General features: G+C 35.7%; 2 protein-coding genes across 6 annotated transcripts in view; one reads left to right on the forward strand and one right to left on the reverse strand.

The window, feature by feature from the left end:
• Positions 1-21,252, forward strand: part of GABRB2 (gamma-aminobutyric acid type A receptor subunit beta2) — a 132,805-nt gene that overhangs the window by 104,050 nt on the left and 7,503 nt on the right. For 2 of the 5 annotated variants that reach the window (XM_071758556.1, XM_071758554.1), the window contains exons 8-11: positions 4,579-4,716; positions 5,900-6,052; positions 7,164-7,408; positions 18,749-18,799. In XM_071758556.1, coding sequence (XP_071614657.1) covers positions 4,579-4,716; positions 5,900-6,052; positions 7,164-7,408; positions 18,749-18,799 — 587 coding nt within the window. The remainder of the gene's footprint in view (positions 1-4,578; positions 4,717-5,899; positions 6,053-7,163; positions 7,409-18,748; positions 18,800-21,252) is intronic. The other 3 variants (XM_071758558.1, XM_071758557.1, XM_071758559.1) reach the window with 2 other exon arrangements.
• Positions 1-21,252, reverse strand: part of FABP6 (fatty acid binding protein 6) — a 452,944-nt gene that overhangs the window by 21,948 nt on the left and 409,744 nt on the right. The window lies entirely within an intron of this gene.

Genomic DNA, 21,252 nt, shown 5'->3' on the forward strand with positions numbered 1-21,252 from the left:
TGTCTTGTATAGAAATACTGTCATGCTCAGCCAGTAATGGCATAGCTTTCATTTTAGGTTATTTGTATTTAAAGTTACCAAATACTTAGTTCTCTTTAATAGATTTAATAACTAGATTGAATAAATTTTTCTCTTTAAAAAAAAAAAATTGCTGTTTTTATAGCTTCTGCATGAAGGGAATTTTATTTGATGTGATGCTAGTTGTTTATTTTTGTTCTACAGTGCTTCATCATCTGTCATTCCTTGAATTACAGGCACTGACAAACTCCGTGTCCATGTTAACTGGAGCTGAGAATGTTTTGCTTCTCCTAGTACTGGTGCCATATTACCAGGACAGTATATTTATTGCCTTGGCTGCTGCTGTGTGATGCATGAGAGGAATGAGAAATTGAACTTCCTGAATGTGAAGTAGCTCGTGCTGCTGGTGATACAGAAATGGGTTAGGAAAAAACAATCAATCAAATTCTCTGTTCCATCAGCAGTGCTACATACAATTGAATATATAGGAAAAGAGTAAGTTATTTTAGAATGTAAATCAAATAGTGCTTTGAGCTAAACTCAGATCCTTGCAAAAATGACATGCAGTATTTTGGGTTTGGCATGCTTTACTTTCTACAGTAGTGACTTGTGATCTGATAATTCAGAAATATGGAGCTGACATTCCTTAATTCTGCCTTCTTCTTTTCAAGAGCCACAGATTGTCCTTTCTTGACTGCTTCTTACTATTTTAAGCTTGTTGGTATTTAAATATTTTTAATTTGTATGTAGAGTTGTTTTGAGTTTCAAGTACTTGCAGGTAGATTTTATTATAGCCACAGGTAATTGCACTTCAATATCTGTAAAACATCCACTAGAGATATGAATAGGCCCATTGTCTCTTCTGGTGGATGCTTTGAAGGAATCAGACTGTACTTGAGTACTTTAGCAGTACACAACAGCATTCACTTGCAGATAATAATCTTTTCTCCATCTTGTGAAATGATTAGGGTGATTTTTTTTTTTTTTTACTTGGAAAGAGAGAAGTATCTCACTGAAAGCTTGAAGAGAGTTTTGGATATTATTCATCTTGATACCTGTTACCAAGTCTTCTCATACATTGCCCAAGTCTCAGCTTTGCCTTCCCCCAGGACCTGAAGCAGCAGGGAATTCTATAGAGTTTCCCCAAAGCAGCCCAGAGCTGTGTATTTTGGAATCTTCAGTTTGAAATTCTGGCTGAGATTTTCAAAGGAGTTCACTCTTCTCAAGCAGTAGTTTGTATTAAGACAGTGAGAATAGAGGGAGAAGCTGAACCACATCTTCCTTGTAGAAGGGGAAATGCTGGGGCTTATGGCAATCTGCTGGAATTGAAATCCTTGAGTTCTTTCCTGCTTCAACTGTGGTACAATTAGATGGTCCAAGGCCAAATCATATACAGGGAGTAGGGCAGAAAAGTTCCACTAACAATTGGTCTAAAAAAGAAAATAAAATTAAGAGCCATTTGGGCTTTTTACAAGCTTACCTTCTCCTAAAAGTGGATTGTCTTGCTGTAACTCTTTATAGTGTTTGTTTTATTAGAAAGAAAAAGGAAAAATTGATTTATTAGTTGTGAATTTTAACAGGTCAGTCACCTTAACATTTATTTAAATTACTTTGATAATCCCACCAACTTCAGTGAATGATACTATAATCTAGAACTTGCTGTTGGAGGGCAGAGATAGAACATCAGTAGAAATCAAAGAATCAAGAAGAGTGAATCTTAGACAAGACATTAATTTTATTATTTCTAAACACTCTAAGGATGTTCTATTTTCATACTCTCTATTCACTTTTACATCTCAAGGTCAGCCAACTTACTCATTTGTCTGTATTTTATTTTAAATTTTATTTTATTTTTCTCTCTGGCAGTCTAGAATGAGACTTGACAAATATAAAGTGGTAGACAAGGAAACATAAACCACCTGGCTTTTTTTCTGAAGGAAGACTTGTGACTAGAAAAGTAAAAGATATCCTGACAGCCTGATGAATTTCAGGTCTGCAGAATCTGCATAAATATCCCTTAGACCATGTAACCTTTGGAAAAATGACCGCAGAACTTCCTGCACTGGATGAAGGATTAGTGCTTCACACCAGTACTGAAAGAAATGGGTTCCTCTTAAATGTCTTTTAAAAGTGGGCCTGTCTTACCATGAACACAGTCATTAATTACAACATTTGCATACCATTGGTCTTCCTGGAAAAGTGCCTTTGAAAGCAAATGAGGCAGATCCAGCAGTACTTAAAAGCTGGTATCCTAAGGGAGAAGAAACACCTTGTCTACAGCCTGAGCCCAGTGCTAAAATTTATTTCCCTGCCTACCAAACAACTTCTTGAAAAGAAAAAACTTCTCTCCTTGGGAGAAAGAGCACCAATAGGTTTGTCATGTCCCAGGTACATCACAGAAAGGACAGGTAGGACCTTGCCACATGGTATTTGGCAGCAAGACAACAGCTTTTGTTATGAGCAGGTTCAGTTAGGAGCTGAAAATTTGCAAAAACAAAGTTTGTTTGCTGAAATACAGCTTTTACAGGTATCTACTGAGGATGGGGCTGGGCAGGATGAGACATTCACACCCACAACCCAAGGAAGAGGAAAGGAGTAATAGCAATAATCGTGGCTCCTTTTCAGGCCTGTCATGTCAAACTCTAAACAAGTGACATAAAATAAAATCAAAGATTGTAATATCTCTAAGATTCTTTGTTTCACAGAAATTCAGAAATTCACCACAGAGGAATTTAGCCTTTTTTTTTTTTTCATTATTGGAAGTTGTTAGTCCAAGTTGTGTTCAGTTATTCCTTTCTGATTCTCCTTTTGGCAAGACAAGAGAGAAAGTGTAATGGCAAACAAATCCCTAACCATTGATGTAAGCTATTTATTGATGTGAATTCTGTTTCTTAAGGGGTTCTGGCTGTGACAATGTTCCACATTGTAGAGCTTTCTTTTTCTCCCTTAACTGTTGAAGTTTATTTAGAAGACAAAAACAAACTTCTGTTTTGATTTGGCTGATGCCATCATCTTAGGACCTAGTAGAACTCCTGGGTAGATGGAAAGATTAGGAAGAACTTTTACAAAAATTAAAAAAAAGTCTCTTGACTCACCAATTTTTCTGTCAATGTTAGCAATTTTGGAAGAAGAGCACGTTCTACCTTGAATTATTGAGGTTGGTGATCTGTTCAAAATCTTTCATGTATGAATTCCTGAAGATTCTTGAAATTAGTTTTCCATTTTCTGCCTCAGACTACTTTAGATTTGTTGCTAGCCCCATGAAAAACAAAATGAGAGAGTTGTGTATGCAAAGAAATGGAATTGTTGTAAGAATGTAGTTACCAAAATACTTTAGAACTTATTCTATGTTGGATAGATTTTTATAGTTGTTTGTGTTTTTACAGATTATTTTGCTCATCAAACTTGCTCACATTCTGCTAATGCTGTGCTTGGATTATCAAAAAAAAATATTGATGTATGGAAACCATTTTATAGTTTCTAGGTTATTACAAAATACATAATCTGAAGTATTCCTTGAAATTAAGTGCTGTTTGGTCTCTCTGAAATGGTGTTCATTATATAATTTTACCCATGGGTGAGAACTTAATATCAAGGTCAAATATTTTCCGTTTTATTATGTCGGTATCCCAGAAGGTCACAGTCATTAGTCTACAAAAACCTTTAAAAGACTATAAACCTTCATTAATGTCTTATTTCCTGGTTTTGTAGTAGATTTATTTCCAATGTCTGCTGATGTTTATTTCCAATGTCTGTACCAACTCTGGAGAATGCAAGTTAACTCAGCTGCCATTAGACTAACCCAGATTCATATTTAATGCAAATGTGACTGTGTGAATATGTGCTGTCTTCTGCTTTTTTGTTTGGTTTTGGGTTTTTTTTTCCTGTGGATGTTTTTTTGCCATTCAGAGTAATGGCTGTTGCATCTGTGGCTTTTACTGCGTTCAAGCCATTCTCAGAAGAAGACTTATGGTGGTGTATTACAAGGAAAATCTAAATGGGTTTGAACTGGAGTATGTTCATGGATTTATGTCAGATTACTCAGCACAGAGGAAATACCATGAAATAACTGCATGTTGAAGTTTTCTTGTTCTCATATTACTCTCTCTGCCCTCTTTCCTACACTGATCTAGGTTCACAACACAGAAAAGCATCTCTGTCCAAGACTCACTTAGTGACCTCTTCCATTCCTGTTACCAGGGCTCTAATTCAGCCTCTGGGCTCTAATAACAGCAAATCCACACAGTTTTATACAGCCTTGGGATCAAAAGTTACCTTAAGTTGAATGTCAAGTTACTATCTGCATATGGCATGTATTTAGTCTTAATTTCTTTTTAAATGTTTGATTCATTAATATATTGAAAAAAATATATTTTTTAAGTATTAAAATACACTTAGGATTGCTATTTGAAATAAGCTACCTGTGTTTATATCTATTATGTCATTAACAATTTAGTTTTAGAAATATACTTGAAGTTATTTTCTGAGTTAATCCTCTAGGTTGTTCTTCATGAGGTCAGAAGAGATGTATATTTTAACTGCTTCCTCCTGTTTTTCTAGATGGCTATACAACAGATGACATTGAATTTTACTGGCGTGGGGGTGATAATGCAGTCACAGGAGTGACAAAGATTGAACTGCCACAGTTCTCCATTGTAGACTACAAGCTTATCACCAAGAATGTTGTTTTCTCTACAGGTTTGTAAAGGGGAAGCTGAAAGGGGAACTGATGGGGGAGACTTTTCAAAATGGGTTAATTCTTAACATGCAGTTCAGGATCTGAGCAAAACCAGGAATAAATTAGAGCAGCAACTCTGAATTTTGAAAGGCACAGGTTTTATTACAGCTTTTACAGTGTACTGAGCACCACTCGTGAACACATGAAGAGGATACAGTAGTCTGTCATCCTAAGGCTCAGTCAAATAAGCATTAATTTCTTTATTCCTGTGAAAACTGATTAAGCCACTTGCACACCTCAGCGTCCTAAACCCAACAAGAAGTAACCCAACCTATAGGAAATGTAGGAGCCTTTCTCTCACTGTTTCTAAATGTTCCTTGTGCCAGGTTGTGAATGTATTAGACAAATTATTTTGTCTTCACTGTAAAACCATCAAAATCATTGTTCCATAGGATTTGTAGTCTAGCATATGCTAGCGAGTTTATGACTTTCTAAAAGCCAAGAAGATTCCTTGTAAGGAGGAGTAGAAAATAAGATTGGTTGTCTTCAAACTAACAACAAACAAACAAAACCATCTCTGACATACGGAATCACTGAAGGGAGACAAGAGTTGTGCCAGGCTATTACTGTGGGATGTTCTCTGTCTACTTGAGAAAGCTGCAAAGTGTGGTAAAAAAAGTCTTCAAAATTCACAATCTAAATATTGATAGAAAACAGTTTCTGAGGGGATATAGAAGAACTGTGTATCTGAATTCTTCAAAACCAAGCAGAAATGGGACTTGAATGGTGACTAGGCAACTCTTTCAAAATATGTATCTTAAAAATATTTCTGGTGTCCAGTGACAGAGGGCAGGTGTTGCATTGCTTGGAGGGAAGTTTAGAATAAGGATGACACTGAAGTAGGCACACCACAGCTTGTCAGGGAAGAAGCATTTCTATGTTTTGATGCTCTGAAATTTATTTTGGCAGTTGATTGTTGAAAATGAAGATTGCCAGCATATATGCACCAAGAGCATCCTTGTAGCCTTAGAATAAAATATTCTTTAATTCAAATTCTTGCTAGGAATTCTGCAGCTGATTATCCTGGATCTTTCAACTCTGCGTGTGCTCGATGTTGCATGAAACAATAAAACCAAAATGACAGAAAAATGCTTCCAGGCTATATACAAGTCAATTATGGCCATACCAAATATTCTCTTTTAGGTGCCTACCCAAGGCTGTCTCTCAGCTTTAAGCTTAAGAGAAACATTGGCTACTTCATTCTGCAGACCTACATGCCTTCCATTCTGATCACTATCCTGTCCTGGGTTTCCTTCTGGATTAATTATGATGCTTCAGCAGCAAGAGTTGCTTTAGGTAGGCATTTTTACACATCTCGTGCAGTGTGCATTAGCTGAATGCTTTTTCTTGCTTCTGGCTTACTGCGTAGTGCATGATTTGAACAATAAATCTGTTAGATATTTTTATGTTTGGCTTGTTAAGCTTTACGTTATTTGAATCAGCATTTCAGTCGTCACAGTTTAAGTAAAAATTAAAGTGATTTCATGTCTGAATTATCTAACTGTGTAATAGTTGTGACCAGATTTAGCCTCATTGTCTCAGCATAGGATGTTCTTTTACTGTTTATTTTTCTCCAAAGAGAATGCATATAGTTTGCTTTTTGACAGTCCAGAAGACACTTTCAGCACTGTGTTAGGGATAATTTTTTTTTTCTTTCAGGTATGAATTAAATGAAGTTTTACTAGGGTTCTATATCTAACTTCTCCTTAAATTGAGCTTTTTTTCCTTACTATAACTTTACATTCTAAAACCAAAAGCATTTCCCTAATTAATCCCTAGAGTACTTCCATATCTGGTTGCTAATCCCACATGTGTTTGTATATATTGTGCCCCTTGTCAGAGGATCCAAACATGTTAACAAAAATAAATATAAGTATCTACTGCCAAATTTTGTGTAAATCAGACTGATTTCTGCTAGTAGAGCCTTCGTATAAATAAAATAAGTAGATCACCAGATAAGATACAATTGAGAATTTGGAATTTTAGCTTTAATGGATACCTTCTGAGTTTTACCAGGCCTTTCCGTGTAGCAGTTTCCCGTAAGAATTCAGGAATTCAGACATCCTGAAAATGCTGGAGGCAAAGGAAGATAACACTAACTCCAGGCTGTTAACTTATAACTAAGACACATTAAAGAAGGTTACAGCTTAGCTAGTTAAAATTATACTCATAGAGACCAACTACTGCCGTTTGATTTAATGCAGTTTATCACAGATGCCATCTCTTTTTTGCTGTACAAAAATATAAATCAAATGTAAGTAGTATGTTGGAGGCTAGGTTTGTTTCCACTGGGAAAAGACATCTAGAATGGTTAAGCCTCAATATTTGACTATTATGAGCTATTATGCTAGAAAAATAAAATTAATTCAACCATTAGATTTGTCAATTTATTTCTTTTTTTTTCCAGGAATAACAACTGTGCTCACAATGACAACGATTAATACCCATCTTCGAGAGACTCTCCCCAAAATTCCCTATGTGAAAGCCATTGACATGTACCTTATGGGCTGTTTTGTCTTCGTTTTCATGGCTCTCCTAGAGTATGCATTGGTCAACTACATCTTCTTTGGCAGGGGACCCCAACGTCAAAAGAAAGCAGCAGAAAAAGCTGCAAGTGCCAACAATGAGAAGTTACGGATGGATGTTAATAAGGTAAATTGAAACAGGGATATATTTTTAGCATTCTCCTAGGAAGGCAGACTTCTGCCACACAGAGCTTTAAAATGTAATTTCTTGTAGAAAAGAAGTGGAGTGGGATGGTGATGGTTTTGTCGTAGCTCTGCATGCAGTGTGCTTAGAAACTTCAGCAGTGAATGCTGCCCTCTAGCCTGGAAAACTGAATTAACTTTTTTTGAAGCATGAGCTCAGTTAAGCATTATTGTGAGATGTTTTCTTAGTCAGGATGTAGAGGTAAATATGTCTGATCTGTTTTCAAAGGAATAAATCCAAAATGATGGCTACAGCTGGTATTCTAGTAAGAGCTGTATGGAACATTGGAAATCAAAACTAAATTTTATCAATTTTGTCAAATGTTTTTCAGATACAGAAGTGTTAAAAGCTTCAGAAGTTTGCATATTTTCAACATATAAGGATACTGTTGACTAAATGAGAAACTGTACCAACTTGCTGGGCACTTAATTTTGAATCTAAAAATTATCCCATGGGGATGGAGAATTGAAGTATGAAATACGTTTGCCAAGATTATCCTTAATGAAAATGGAACACTTATCATAAAGTACTTGTTATTTTTCAGTTTGACCATTTTGGATGAGTGTCACTCAGTGGTAAATCTTGAGCTGAATGCTAAAATGTACTTGGTGTGAAATGCATAAGCTTTCACACACATGCAAAATTGGGAAGTAAAATAAAGATTTTTTTTAATTTTTTTTTTGGCAAGGGAAACTTTTTTGAATTTGTAATTCATCATAATACTCCAAGGAGAAAAAAGTACAAAACAGAATTACTTTTTTTTTTTTTTTTTTTTTTAAGAAATCAAAAACCTCAAGTGATTATTTGTGAAGGGAAGCATAAGTTTCATACAGCTCTAGTGGTGGAATTTCTGTGTTTGTTTAGACTTCTGGACAACCAGAGTGTGATTGTGGACAGTAGAATATTTTATTCCATTTTTGCTGGAACAGCAAAATTCCATCACATGTTGATAGCATAAACCAGTTAGTTTTATAGGTTATAGTTTATGGTCCTTATGATCCTTTTAAGAGGATTACATTGTCATGGCTCAGATCTCACCCATTCATCAGTTCATTTTTTTCTTTTTCATTTGAGAGAAACTGAATGAAGGCAAATACATAATGATAAGATTTTGATGTTATGGTATCAAAGATCACATTTTACCATTGAGAAGTTCATGAAGACTGCAAAATCTTTTTCTTTCCATTGGTGTTGTTTTCATAGATGTAAAAAAAAGTTGCAAGCTTTTATTTTACTTCTTAATTGCAAAGAAAAAAAAGGGAAGAAAAAAAATGGGAAAAAAATAGCTATTAATTAAGAAATCTTGTAGGTAATTTTATGAGACTAGATCTGTGTTTGCTGGAAGTCTTTCCTCAAACATCAACGGGAATTTAAGGTCCTAAGGTGTCTGAGTATCAATACTAGCTGACATATGTTTTTTTATATCCTGTTTCACTTGTGATATTTGCTGTATAATTATTCCTACTGATCTTTCAGCTGTGTAACAGAATAGCCAAAGTCTAATGATAAATCACTAATCATGAAGTAGAATTTGAAAGCACTGACTAGTGCACTAATCCAATCCATTAAGCAGAATAAATTAATTCCCCTAACTTGCAGAAATTTGCCAGCCCACAGGATTAACACAAAATATACTGAGAACAACTTTACATTATTTGTATTTTTTTTATACTGAGCTTTTGCTTAATATACTAGGGCAGCATGGTTCATAGTCTGTGGCAGTTCTCTGGTATCCAGATTCACTCTGACCTGATAACCAGGTTTGCAATCACTTAAGCAATAGTATCAAACAGGAGTGGATCAGAACAGAGAAGTGGTCAGAGAAGATTGTCCTGCTGCAGGACAACCTACTTAATGGATCTGAATATTTTATTTATATTATGATGAAAGAGAGCTAATTATTAAATAATTGTTTTCACATAAAAGAAACAAAAATGGGTCTGAACTGTCAAATTTTGTTCAGATGCAGGGTTCCATGAAAACATGTAAATTTTAGGAATGGGACAAAACAAAGACTTAATCTCCACATAGGATCTAAGACTGAAGGACTTTTAGTACTAGATTCCTCTTGTGTCACTACATAGAATACTATGAATTTGTTTGTGACGTTAGATATTATGTGAGAAATCATTAACACCATGAGTAATAAACCTGAAAACATGATGATCAGAACTTCAGTGCATCTCTGCTACTTCATTCAGTATGGACTTAGGAAAAAAGGCTGATAAGTGATTACTGAATTACTTGTAGTGCAGCATCTTCATTTATAAATTACAGACCAGCAAATCTCTACTAGATAGCTGGAAATTCCAACACTAACTTTTGTAATAGCCTCTTACAACTTTTCTGAACTACACATGGTGGTGAGAGAAGTGCTGGTTAGTCCATCTATCCACAACTGAAGTAGAATTTAATACATACTCCCTTTATTCTCTTGAGTTCTCTGTATGGGATAGATTCCAGGGCAGGCACAGACGTTTGTCCATCTCTCAGTTTTTTGCTCATTCTTATTCAGAAGATACTCAGGAGCCTACAAACCAGTATGGAAGCTTAACAGAAGCTGTTCATCTATGACTATGGTATCTGCTGAATCCCTTTTAATCTTTTGGAGACCTGGTGATTTAGGAGAAGCATGGACTTGATGATCTCTGAGGTACCTTCCAACCCAGCCAATTCTATGATTCTATGTCCTTTCTCCCATGTCAGGCTGGCTGCAGAGCTTCCCTTTCACTATTTCAGATAGAACTGTTACCAAATCTTTCCTGAAATTTCACATTGTTGTCATGTCATACACCCAGTGAATGTGGTGCTTTTGGTTTTGGTTTGTTTCTTTAGAACCATAGAATAGTTGGGTTCTAAGGCACCTTTAAAGGCCACGTTGTCCAACCCTGCCAACAGTGAGCTAGATCAAGTTCCTTAAGTCCCTGTCCACTTGACCTTGAATATTTCCAAGGATGAGGCATCTACCACCTCTCTGCTCAGCCTGTTTCAGTGTTTCACTATCCTCACCTTAAATTCTTGCTGATGTCTAGTCTGAATCACCACAGGAGACTGTAACTTCTTATCCTGCATATACTCATTTTCAAAGCTTTTTGGGTCTATTTGGGGTAATGAAAAGGAAGAGAAGAGATTAGGCCTACATCTCAATTTGCTTCTTGAATTTTGAAACCTGAGCAACCATGGAGAAATTTAAAAGACATAAAACTCAAGGAAGATTCAGACTTGATTACCATCAGATATACTATTGCAGACTTGTTAAATTATATTGGACACACTCAGTTTTCTTTACAGTGATTCCAGATTATAATGGCCATGTGTGATTTCCATCCTGAAGCTTCTCAAGCTGCAATCTGCAGTTTATTCCTTTGGTCTTAACTCCTCATCATCTTTTGCCTTTGTCAGGGCTAACTGTCCTCTCTGCCAACACCCAAACTGTTGCTTACAGGTAAATCAGTGCCTTTCTTCTTGCTCCAGACATCCTTCATTATTTGAGATACCATTCACTTCACCTCTCTTTTCAAGCCTCTTCTCTTATGTTATTTTCTCTAATTCCTTTATTGTCTTTATAATCTCAAGTTTTTTAATCTCTTCTATTCTTAATGGCACAGTACTAGGAGAGTCATATTTCTGCTTGAAGTCCTAACATATATCATACACTATGGTATATTCACTGTAACACATTGGTATGCAGTTACATTCTGTGGCCTTTTCTATTTAGAATAGTAATGTTGACTATCACCAGTATCCTTTTTGTAGGCATATTTCATACTACCTTTTATTTAGGCTCAGGGCACCAAACAAATTTATTGTCTGTGATTCTTCCATATGATTAACAGATAGATTTAAAAATAGGGCTGAATTTTCCCATCTGGGTTCACAATATCGTTCAGCTGTCTGTCTTCCAATGATATTTGTAAATATCTGGGACATATCATGTCCTCAGTTCTTAGATGAACTGTCAAAGGCTTTACTGAAATCCATAACTTAAATCTGGTAATTCTGAAATTATATAGAAATAAATGATCAGGAAGAATCTGAGCCTCAAAGTCTCTGTGAGGTTTTTCTTCCAATTGTAATGTTGGTTCCTGTTTCCTTTTGGAATAGAGGGAAACAAGCTACTGTGGTTTAGACCTTCAAATTTTCTCCTTTATGAGGCTGTCTTTTTCTTCAAGATTTTCAGCTTAATCAATATCTCAGTATAGAGCCTGGTACAACTGTGGATAACTTCTGATGTAGACCACCAGCCATTTTAATGTATTTGATTTCTGATATTACAGTTCAAATAATGAGCTTCTTGGCACTCTCAGTACTGATTTGTTCCCCATCAATTTATTCCAGAATGCAGCAGCCAAGTAGCCAATTTTTTAATTTTGTCTTACTTTATTAGATGCAATAGCGTTACCTTGTGTGTTTCCATCTCGAAACTGTGGCTTAGATGAGTTTGCTGATGCTGCTCTCTGAAGTGTCTGATGCACCTTCTAGTCTCTGTGTTGTTGAGGATTTTCTGGCTGCTCACCTCCCACTCTCTGTATTTGCAGTATATTTTCCTGTGTTACTAGATTCCCAGTCAACCTGCTGCTTGTCATGTTGCTACATCTTTTGGATTCACTGCTGGTTTTTTCCACAGTTGATCATCTAACTCATTTGATTCAGAGTAATACATATATTAATTGACTTCTCTGGAGGTGTAAGTAAGGTGAAAATGCTTTTCATTATCAAAGAAATCTGTCAGTATTCTGGATAGATCAGAAAATCTCCATTACAGCTCTGTGGTAATTTAATGGAAAGCAGAAATGTCACTGTAAAGATGCTGGTGAATTTACTGGGCTGAATGAAAGGCTGATTCTTCTTCCTCTCTAAAGAAGTGCTTCTTGCATCTTCCCAGCTTTACTTTTGACAAGGGGTGATTATAATGGAAAACAAGCTGTATTCTGTCCTCTTCCAAAGCAACAGAGACTGGAAGTGTGTCAGGCAGCAGAAATAGTACTTGTTTTGTGTATTGGTATCAGTTCCTACATCAAGATTTTTGTTAAAATAAGGGCTGCAGATCCATCTCTTGATGGAGCACCTTGTCAGTCTTTCGTTAGACTCCTGGATGGTTTCCTTAAAAGGATATTAGAAACAGGATTTGATACTTGTGTTTTTTCAACCCAGATACCAGACCTTAGAGAGGCATTACACTATAATGGATTTGGTGTACCTTGCTTTCCATTTCTAGTCCTATCTTTCTAATTCTTACATGTGTGCTAATCAAGTAGTGTTTAAATTATTTCTAATTTTTTTCCTTTCAGTTAGATTAACTAGATTTAGAACAATTAATTACTGCAAGTTAGGATTTTTTTATATGAAATGTGTTTGTTATATTCTTTATAAGTAATTTGATTTGTCCCTTCACAGAATTGGCATTGTCATGCACAATCTAAATACATTATTAAATGTTTTTTTGGAATGTATACAGATGTAATAATTGAAGCCTAGAGGGTTTCCAGCCTGGCTTAGAGCACAGAGATGCTGTAAGCTTACAAACCACATACCTGAAGTATGTGATAGGTAACTTAAATCACATAAATAAAAATCTATTCTAATTTTACTACCATGCTGGTGTTACTGTGAGCATTGATAAAGCAATTTGCCTCTGGAAAAGTGGGTAAAAATGTCCAGATAGTCTGCAAGACTTCATAAGACTGTCTCTACAGATTTATTCAGTCTTTTATTAATAAAAAAATAACAGCAAACAGGCCTTGTTAACCTCTGCACGTTCAGATAAGGTTTTTTTCTGAACTTGGAAGACTTTTAAAAACACACAGAGTTTATTTGTAAATCAGCAAGTAATTCCTTACTGGATACTTTGTATTATGTAAGGTATTTAGTCAGCAAGCCTAAAAGTTACCAGGAGTTGCTGTTACACAATGCCTGGTCACAAACAAAGGAAATTCTTGGAGTAATGACATTTTTTATTAGAAATTTGATTAGAGAATATGAAGTAGAGAACATGGAACTGTAATATGATAATGAGCTTAGGCAGCATATTAATAGCTTTGAATCACAATAGAAATGTTCTCTTGAAGAATGAGTGTAGGATTTAGCAAGCTGAGAAAGTTTAAACAAGTAGAGACATCTTGGCAATTCATTGCCCTCCAGATTGACTTTTGTTATATTCAAACACAGTTGCTAAAGGAGATGAAATGGCAAGAGAGGAACAAATAGAAGCTTAACCTGCCCTAATGTGCACTTAAAATGGTAACTTTCTTTCCCTACAAGTTGTCTCATTTGCTGAGTTTTCCCCCTACACCATTTTAACCAAGGGTCTTACAAGTTTAACTAGAAAATCAGAATACTTCTCAGATATTTAAGTTTTAGGGGACTCCCTTGCACTGTTAGAGTGTTTAGACAAACAAGACCATGCAATTACATTTTTCACAAGAGATTACACCTGCTTATTTCACCTATGTAACTGGGCAGGTTGGGGGATAGACTTTTTCTGGCCATTGATAATTTAGCACGAAAATGGGACTCCCACAGGATCCTTCTCCAGGTGCCCATTTTCAGATTCACTGGCTCATGTATGCTTGCTGTACAAACTATGGAGACCATAAACTTTTGTTGTGCCAAGGTTACAAATTGAAATGGCACAGAATCAGCTCAAGTATTGCTTTGCTACCTGCCATTTCCCCTGACAGCTCCTTTTCACCATTTTACCAGTGAATAAGTGGAAGAGCCTGGGCAATTTTTTCACTGTCATATCCATAGATGTCTCTTTTGAAAAAGAGGTGAGGGATGAAGATCTTGGGCCCGTATGGATCCATTGATATACACATGGCCCTTTGCAGGCCAGCTTCTGATAGTTTTCATCATGCTACAAACAGGAAAAGTTGCTCTCCTCAATTTTCAGACCAACGTGTAAAGATGCATTAATAGGGCTGAAGGCTCTACATAATATGTCTTGCACCAAAGCAATCCTCATTAGCTTAAGCTTGGCTAATGCCTTTATTTCCTCTTTGATTGATTCCTGACTTGCCTCCAGTTTTTTCTGTTCACAGTGATACTTGTTCATTTCTATCTGAAGTAACCATAAACAAATCTCACCTATAGTGAGAAGGAATTATTGAAAGGGTACCTAAAAACATCTATATTTTTTACATAGTAGGACACCTTGTACCCTGTGCAGTGGAGGTATGTCTGGTTAAAACATGAGTATATAGAAGACTGTGAAACTTTTGGGAAAAAAAAAGAATTTTAAAATGTCAAAATGCACAGATTCAGTTAATTAGCTGAATACATATTAAAATACTTCAGGCAACATGAAACTCTTAAATTTCCAGTCTAAAATCTCAAATCACCACTCTTGTGCTACCACTGTTCAGATTTCAGTGGAAGCATTCATCCTTTTTCTTTCTGCTCCATAAAGAGTTTTGCTTTTGTTTGCAGTACAGGTAAAACTACATGAAGACTGATCCTTGACCCAGGGTCAGAAGGTATTTCTCACACAGCAGTTTATTTTAGGACACGTCATAATAGTAGGCATGGATTATAAAAGCTCAGCCTTTCTCCAAAATTTACATTTGTACATTATTAAGGCTAAGAAATTGGCTAAGAAACAACCAGCAATGCACAGATTGCTCATCAGCCTCTGTGTGTTTTGTTGAAACCTGAGCTTTCCTAGGGGTGAGATTTGTGGAAGTTCCAGCTTTAGCCTACAGCACTTTGCAGAAGCAGTCAGAAGGTGATTTATTTCCACAGTCCATAGTGGTATTCCACATGACATCTGAATAAAGGTCAGTTCAACTGTGGGAGCTTTTCTTTCTGCAGCTGAGCTCCTTTGAATGCCAGGGTTAATTAATGTAAGAACAGAGAATGTGCACTCCATTTGTTTAAAGCATGAGATCCCTTGTGCTTTTGAAGTGCATCTGCAAACCTGCTACCCACCAGTGACCCTGAATTAAACACACTGTTGATTAAAAAAAAAAAATCCATTAGTGTAATTTATAGCATTATCTAAGATTGTGGGGAAATAAGGCACAAAAAAAAAAAAAAAAAAAAAAAAAAAAAAAAAAAAAGGCAAATAATGTACAGTGAAATAGAAGTAATGTCTGTAGCTACAGCCCAGAAGGTCTTTCTGGAGAACTGATTTCCCAAAGCAGAGCAGCTCAAAAACTTTGATAAGGTTTAGTAGAATGTCCATGAGGTAGCCAATTCTAAACTGTAGAAACTAAACTGGAACTGTAGATGTTATGTGGTAGGGCATGGATCCCAGCTGTGCTCATGGATCTTGGGATCACTGCATTGTGTATATGGCATTAAGTGGTAAAATATTATTATAACGTAGAAGATTACTTTCCCCTTTGCTTTATTTATAGTGTCTAAAATAACTATCTGTTTGGTTTCTTTTTTGCAATTTCAGGTAATCCTAAAACTCATATCAGAAGTGTTCAAATAATCAGAATGGTAGTATTTCATCTGGTAAGAAGGAGGATACATATTTTAAATCCCTATGTAAAACTATAGTTTTTGCCCATCTTTAGTCTGTCAGTAACTATTATTTATGAAGCTTTGCCTTTATTGGTTTTTGCTTGTAAGCTGTAAAATCACCTAGACTGAATTTAACCCTTTCCACACTATTAAAGAAACTCAAAGTTGCTGTATGAAAACACATTATAACAATACTTCCCAATATTTAAAAAATCTTTTTCTCAAAAAATTACCACTTGGAAACATTACTAATTTTAATAGCTATTTAATTCCTATTACTGTATCTCTTAAATTTATAAACTGATTTCCTGATTTTGCCAGTGTTACTTGCTGGATTTTGGTTTAGGACTTATTATTTTTATTCAAATGCCATCAAGTCAGAGATACCCTGCAATGTCTTAAGTATGGAATCTTGTGTTTAAGTAATGGATGCCAAAAGAAATCATGCTTTCAACCATTTCTTCAGAATGCTAAAATAATTATGACTAAGTTATTGATTTGTTACTGATGATAAATATCAAGAAATCACATGTATCAGAACGTAAACCTGGATGCCTAAAAATTGAATTAGAAGTAGAGCAGCTTTAGAGCTCTGTGTTCAGATCTTGCATTTTCTCACTTTCTTTGTTTTACTTCTCACAGGTCTCTTGGGTTTTGGTTAGATTTCTAGGTTTTAAAATGATTCAGAACCTAAAGAAAACCTTGATTGCATTTACAGATTTTTTCTGGATTTTCTGACCTGAAACCAAACAAAGTAACCTGAAATTAGAAGTCAATCTAATTCTGCTGTTCTGTAAATGCATGCTTTACAGCCCGACCCAAAGTTTAGGTATATAATGCAGTCCAAGCCAATGCATGATAACACTGTTTCATAAATAGTTATGACAGTGCTGGCAATAAATTCAGTTTTGTACAGGCAATGTACAGTGTTTATTACATTCTTAAGGACAGTGTTTCACATACAGGTGTTATATTAGGTGTTTGTGCTTTATGAGTTCATATAGCTTTATCTGAGCAGACTTATTTATCATGTAAAAAATTACTATATGGCTTTAAGCAGATGCCATTTGAAAATCACTAATTCTTTTCTCTTCCAGAGTGAACCTAGCAACAGCTAATACAGGACTGCCTACCTTCCACACATTGTCTTGTGTAGTCAGTGAAATCCCCAAAGATCAGTGGTTCCTAATCAATAAGTCAAGCAATGCTGATGAGCTGTAAGATCCCTACTGTATGTAAAGTGCACTTTGTGCTTTGACCTGATCTTTTCAGACCTACTGTGACTAGTCAGGAATAGGATGTTACTGGTATCCAAGCAAAGCTCAGCTGTAAGAGTAGGAAAACTATGCTATAGACAATAATACAGTCTTTATCTCTAGCAAATTATATGTCTCTAGCAATTATATGTCTGTGCATATCATGTTGGTCTTCATTACAAAAGGAATCTTTCTATCTGTCTTCAGTTACTGAGAACATCACTTCACAGCACCTAGAAATGCTGAGGCCAAATCTCAGGTGCTAATTTTTGTCATAGACTTGGTACTTCTGTTCTCCTTGCTTGGTTTAAATCACACTATTTTGCTTGTGTCCAGCAGCATCCCTACTTTAAAAAAGAATATTTCTTTTGAATTTCTTTTTGATGGTTTGTTTCACAAGAATTTCCCATCTAAAATTCCAGCCCTACAGTCTATTTATCCATGGCTTCTGAGCCATTCTACCGTAAAATCAGCCATCAGTACCTGCCTGAAATTGAAGGCTATGTAGCTGAAAAATAACAGTATATCAGGAAGTGAACAAGTGAAAATTATATCTTTTCAATTCATCAGTATAAATTAGCCTCCTATTTAATAGAGCTGTGTTTGGCATACCAGTAAAACATAATCACCAAGATGCTGCTTGACTAGATGTTATCAGTTTCAAAGATCTGGTCATCCTTGGAGGACTCATAATGTACCTATGTGTGTATGTGTGTGTGTGTGTGAGTTGGAATTTCCATGTATTTTACGGTTTCTTATGTGGTAGTGTCTGAGGAATTCCTCAAGAAAGCCATCATTTTGGAGTTTCTAGGGGGCAGGAAGAATATAGAATGGTAACATTTCTACACTTCCCTCTGTATTCCCTTTATTTGAGGCCATCAAAAAAGTCATGGCCTCTTTCAAGGCTCCAGAGTCATCTTTTGTTCCAGTTGACCTGGACCTATAACTGGGTATCATTTTCATCTTATATTTTGTCATCCACCTTTAAGATTGATTTACACAAAACCCACCATCTTGCATTGTTGCTGAGCTCTGGTCATTTCTCCTCCACTTCTGCTTTCACCTTTTATTTCCATGGTACTTGCTGCTGCTTTTTCTTCATCTTCACATTTTCCCTTCCTTTCTTGTCCCTTGGAATTTCCCCATTAAGTTTGAACTCTCCTGTTCACCATAAAGAGTCTAATTCTATGGTTGAACAATCGTTTGGCACCGAGAGATCTTTTTAACCTTCTTCCACCTCCTTTTGAAACCACTTTTAAACTTACTTTTCCCTCCAAATAATTTTAACAACTGTTTTCATATCATCATATCTTCCTTGGTCAAGTGACCAGTTGGAAAAATACATTTACATCACAAAGTTATGTTACCTTGAGGAGCAGGGCAAGGCAGTAATAGCACCTCTGAAGCCAGAATATCCTTATGCTAGTTTTTGGCTTAGAGGTCCCTGTATCTTTTCATTAATTGTCCTATTATTACCCTAAAGTGCTTTTAATTTTAAATGAAAGATAATAGCTGCCTTATCTCTAAGGAAACTGGTCTTGATTTTATTAACTTACAGGACAGAAGAATAATTGGCACATATCATTGTCCAGAAATGTATTCAACAAAGGTATCTTTCATTGTTTTCTAATCTTTTATCCTCAAAGACTTAAAATTTAGGTCTTGACCGCTTAGGGTCAGTAAAGATCCCATGGCACTTTTTTAGAGCGTCGTCATCTCAACCTGAAGCATCTGGCCAAAGATCAATTTATGGAACTGTTCTGCTTACCTAACATTCCCCACCACCACTCACCCACCCCATAGTTTCAATTGGCTACAGCATTCTCCCTTTTCCTCAACTGAAATTCAGTGTATTGTGCTGCACTCTCAGTCACATTGTGCCTCAAAGGTGATTGAGCTTCACTGGGAAGTGGTTGTTCTTTCTAAAGCTTGTAAAGCGCTTTGGGATCCTTTTGGAAGGGGTGGTGCTGTGTACAATAAATGTAATTCATTATCATTCTGTCTCAAGCTTCACTTAGTTAACAAAAGCATGTTTAATTATTTAGAGTTGGGCGAACCGACTTGGGGGACGTAACATTTTCAGCTCTAATCCAACAAGAAACCTTTGGTCAAAGGTTGAAAAGTCAGGCTAATTTCTTTCTGGGGGGGTTGGTTTGTTTTTGTTATTTGTTTTGGTTTTGTTTTGTTTTTTTGGGGGGGTGTTGTTTGGTTTATTTTATTTTCATTAATTTATTTTTTATTGTTGTTTGTTTCTTTCCTTCTTTTATTTTTACATTCATTTGTGCTTCTGGATTGGAACTTTGGGAGTTTTTCAGATTAGGAAGTCAAAATACTGTGAAAAATGCCATTCTCAAACCAGTCAATCCACTGTTCCAGGTGCAAGAGGGTCAAATTAGTGTTTGAGAAGCACCTGAACTTTGTGGTGCTTACCTGACTATTCTAACACTTTGAAGGTTCGCCCAGCACTAATTTTTACTGTATTTTGTATTATTTCTTTAGAAAAATTCTTGGAAAATTGAAAAATCCTTTGCATCAACTCCTGGTAATGTTGCGATATGTGCAGAAGAAGACACTTTGCTCTAGAAGATAGTTTAGAATATTGCTAAAAGATATTTTCTGCCCAGCATCACTAACATCACTAACAACTGCCAGGCTTACCAGTTATCTGCAACAGTTTGCTGTGTAAAGAAATTTACTAAAATGAGAAGTGACAAAAGAATCAAAGCAAGAAGTTAATTAAATGAGTGATATCATCTTGCTAAATCATGGCTATATCAAACTCTAGTAGACTAAAATAACTTTTCTTGCAATTTTGTGGCATAGAAACTATATGAGTGTGTAAACAGCACTCACTGCAGATCAAAAGGATAAAATGAATCAAGTAGATTTATCCTAAGAAGATTTAAGATGTGAACAAATTTGTTGGTTCTAAAATGTTTCCAAAGATAGTAGCTTAGAATGCTCAACACTGAGGTGAAAACAGCCCAGGGTCTAGGCTAAGGGGTAAAACCATTGCATTAGAGGATGTTACTTCAAACTTCCTCTAATGTCATTGAAACTAAAATTTCACTTTTCTTAAGGCTATGTGAAACTATGAAAAATGTAGTTTCCAGATGGCTTTGCACCTTTCTTGTAAGATATTTACCTAACTACTTTTAGACATCCTTGGGATCAATGCAATCCAAGTTCCTATAAATGCTTTTATTTTCAGAATACTGAATGTCTTGGTATTTGTCTGAGATCATATAACAAAAAAATGACAGTCTGTTTTTCCTTACCCCAGAAATAATGTAATTTTCTAAATAACTGCATTCATTATAAGAAAATGTTTGATAAGTTTCACAGATCTTTTTGAAAGCTTTTGAGTATTTTGGCTTTTTTTTGAATAGCAGTAGCAGAATATACTTTTTGCCTTAATTTTGGCTATTGCAGATGAGAACTGATCTGATCTTCTTGACTGGAATACAGTGTTTTCTCACCGTGCTCAATATCATGATACAGAGTTCATAAAGGAATTTTTTTTTTTTGAGTTCCTACTCAACTTTCCCATTTTTCCAGTGCTTCTCAAGAAAGCTTAATTTCTCTTGCACACTTGAAAATTCAAAGATTTGATGTGACTTTGATGGAAAGCAAGCAAAAGTAGATGATTTTGGCTACTTCACATTACATGCAACCTAAAAGTACAATATTATGAAAGTATAGAGGGGTGCAAACTCACATAGCCTGGAGAGAAATTAAAAAAAAAAAAAAAAATCTAGAGTTTTTTGCCAATTTTTTTGCATCACTTGAGCAGATGTAATCACTCAAATGGCAGTGTTTCAGTAGGTCCAAAGTACTTTGGTGAGTACCTGACTTCTCAGTTCATAATACTGTGCAGTACTACTAAACCCCAACAGTTTTCAGCCCAGTTTTGTCACTGTGCCATATCAAATATTCCATGTTTTAATAGTGGCAAATATGGTGCTATATGAGGTGGTGCAGTGAGGGATCTGCTGCTGACTGCTGGCTTCCAAATATTAAAGAATAAACCCATCCCATATAATTGTTTAGAAAACCTCAAAA

This window comes from Heliangelus exortis, chromosome 15, assembly GCF_036169615.1.
Source record: "Heliangelus exortis chromosome 15, bHelExo1.hap1, whole genome shotgun sequence".
NCBI lineage: Eukaryota > Metazoa > Chordata > Aves > Apodiformes > Trochilidae > Heliangelus > Heliangelus exortis.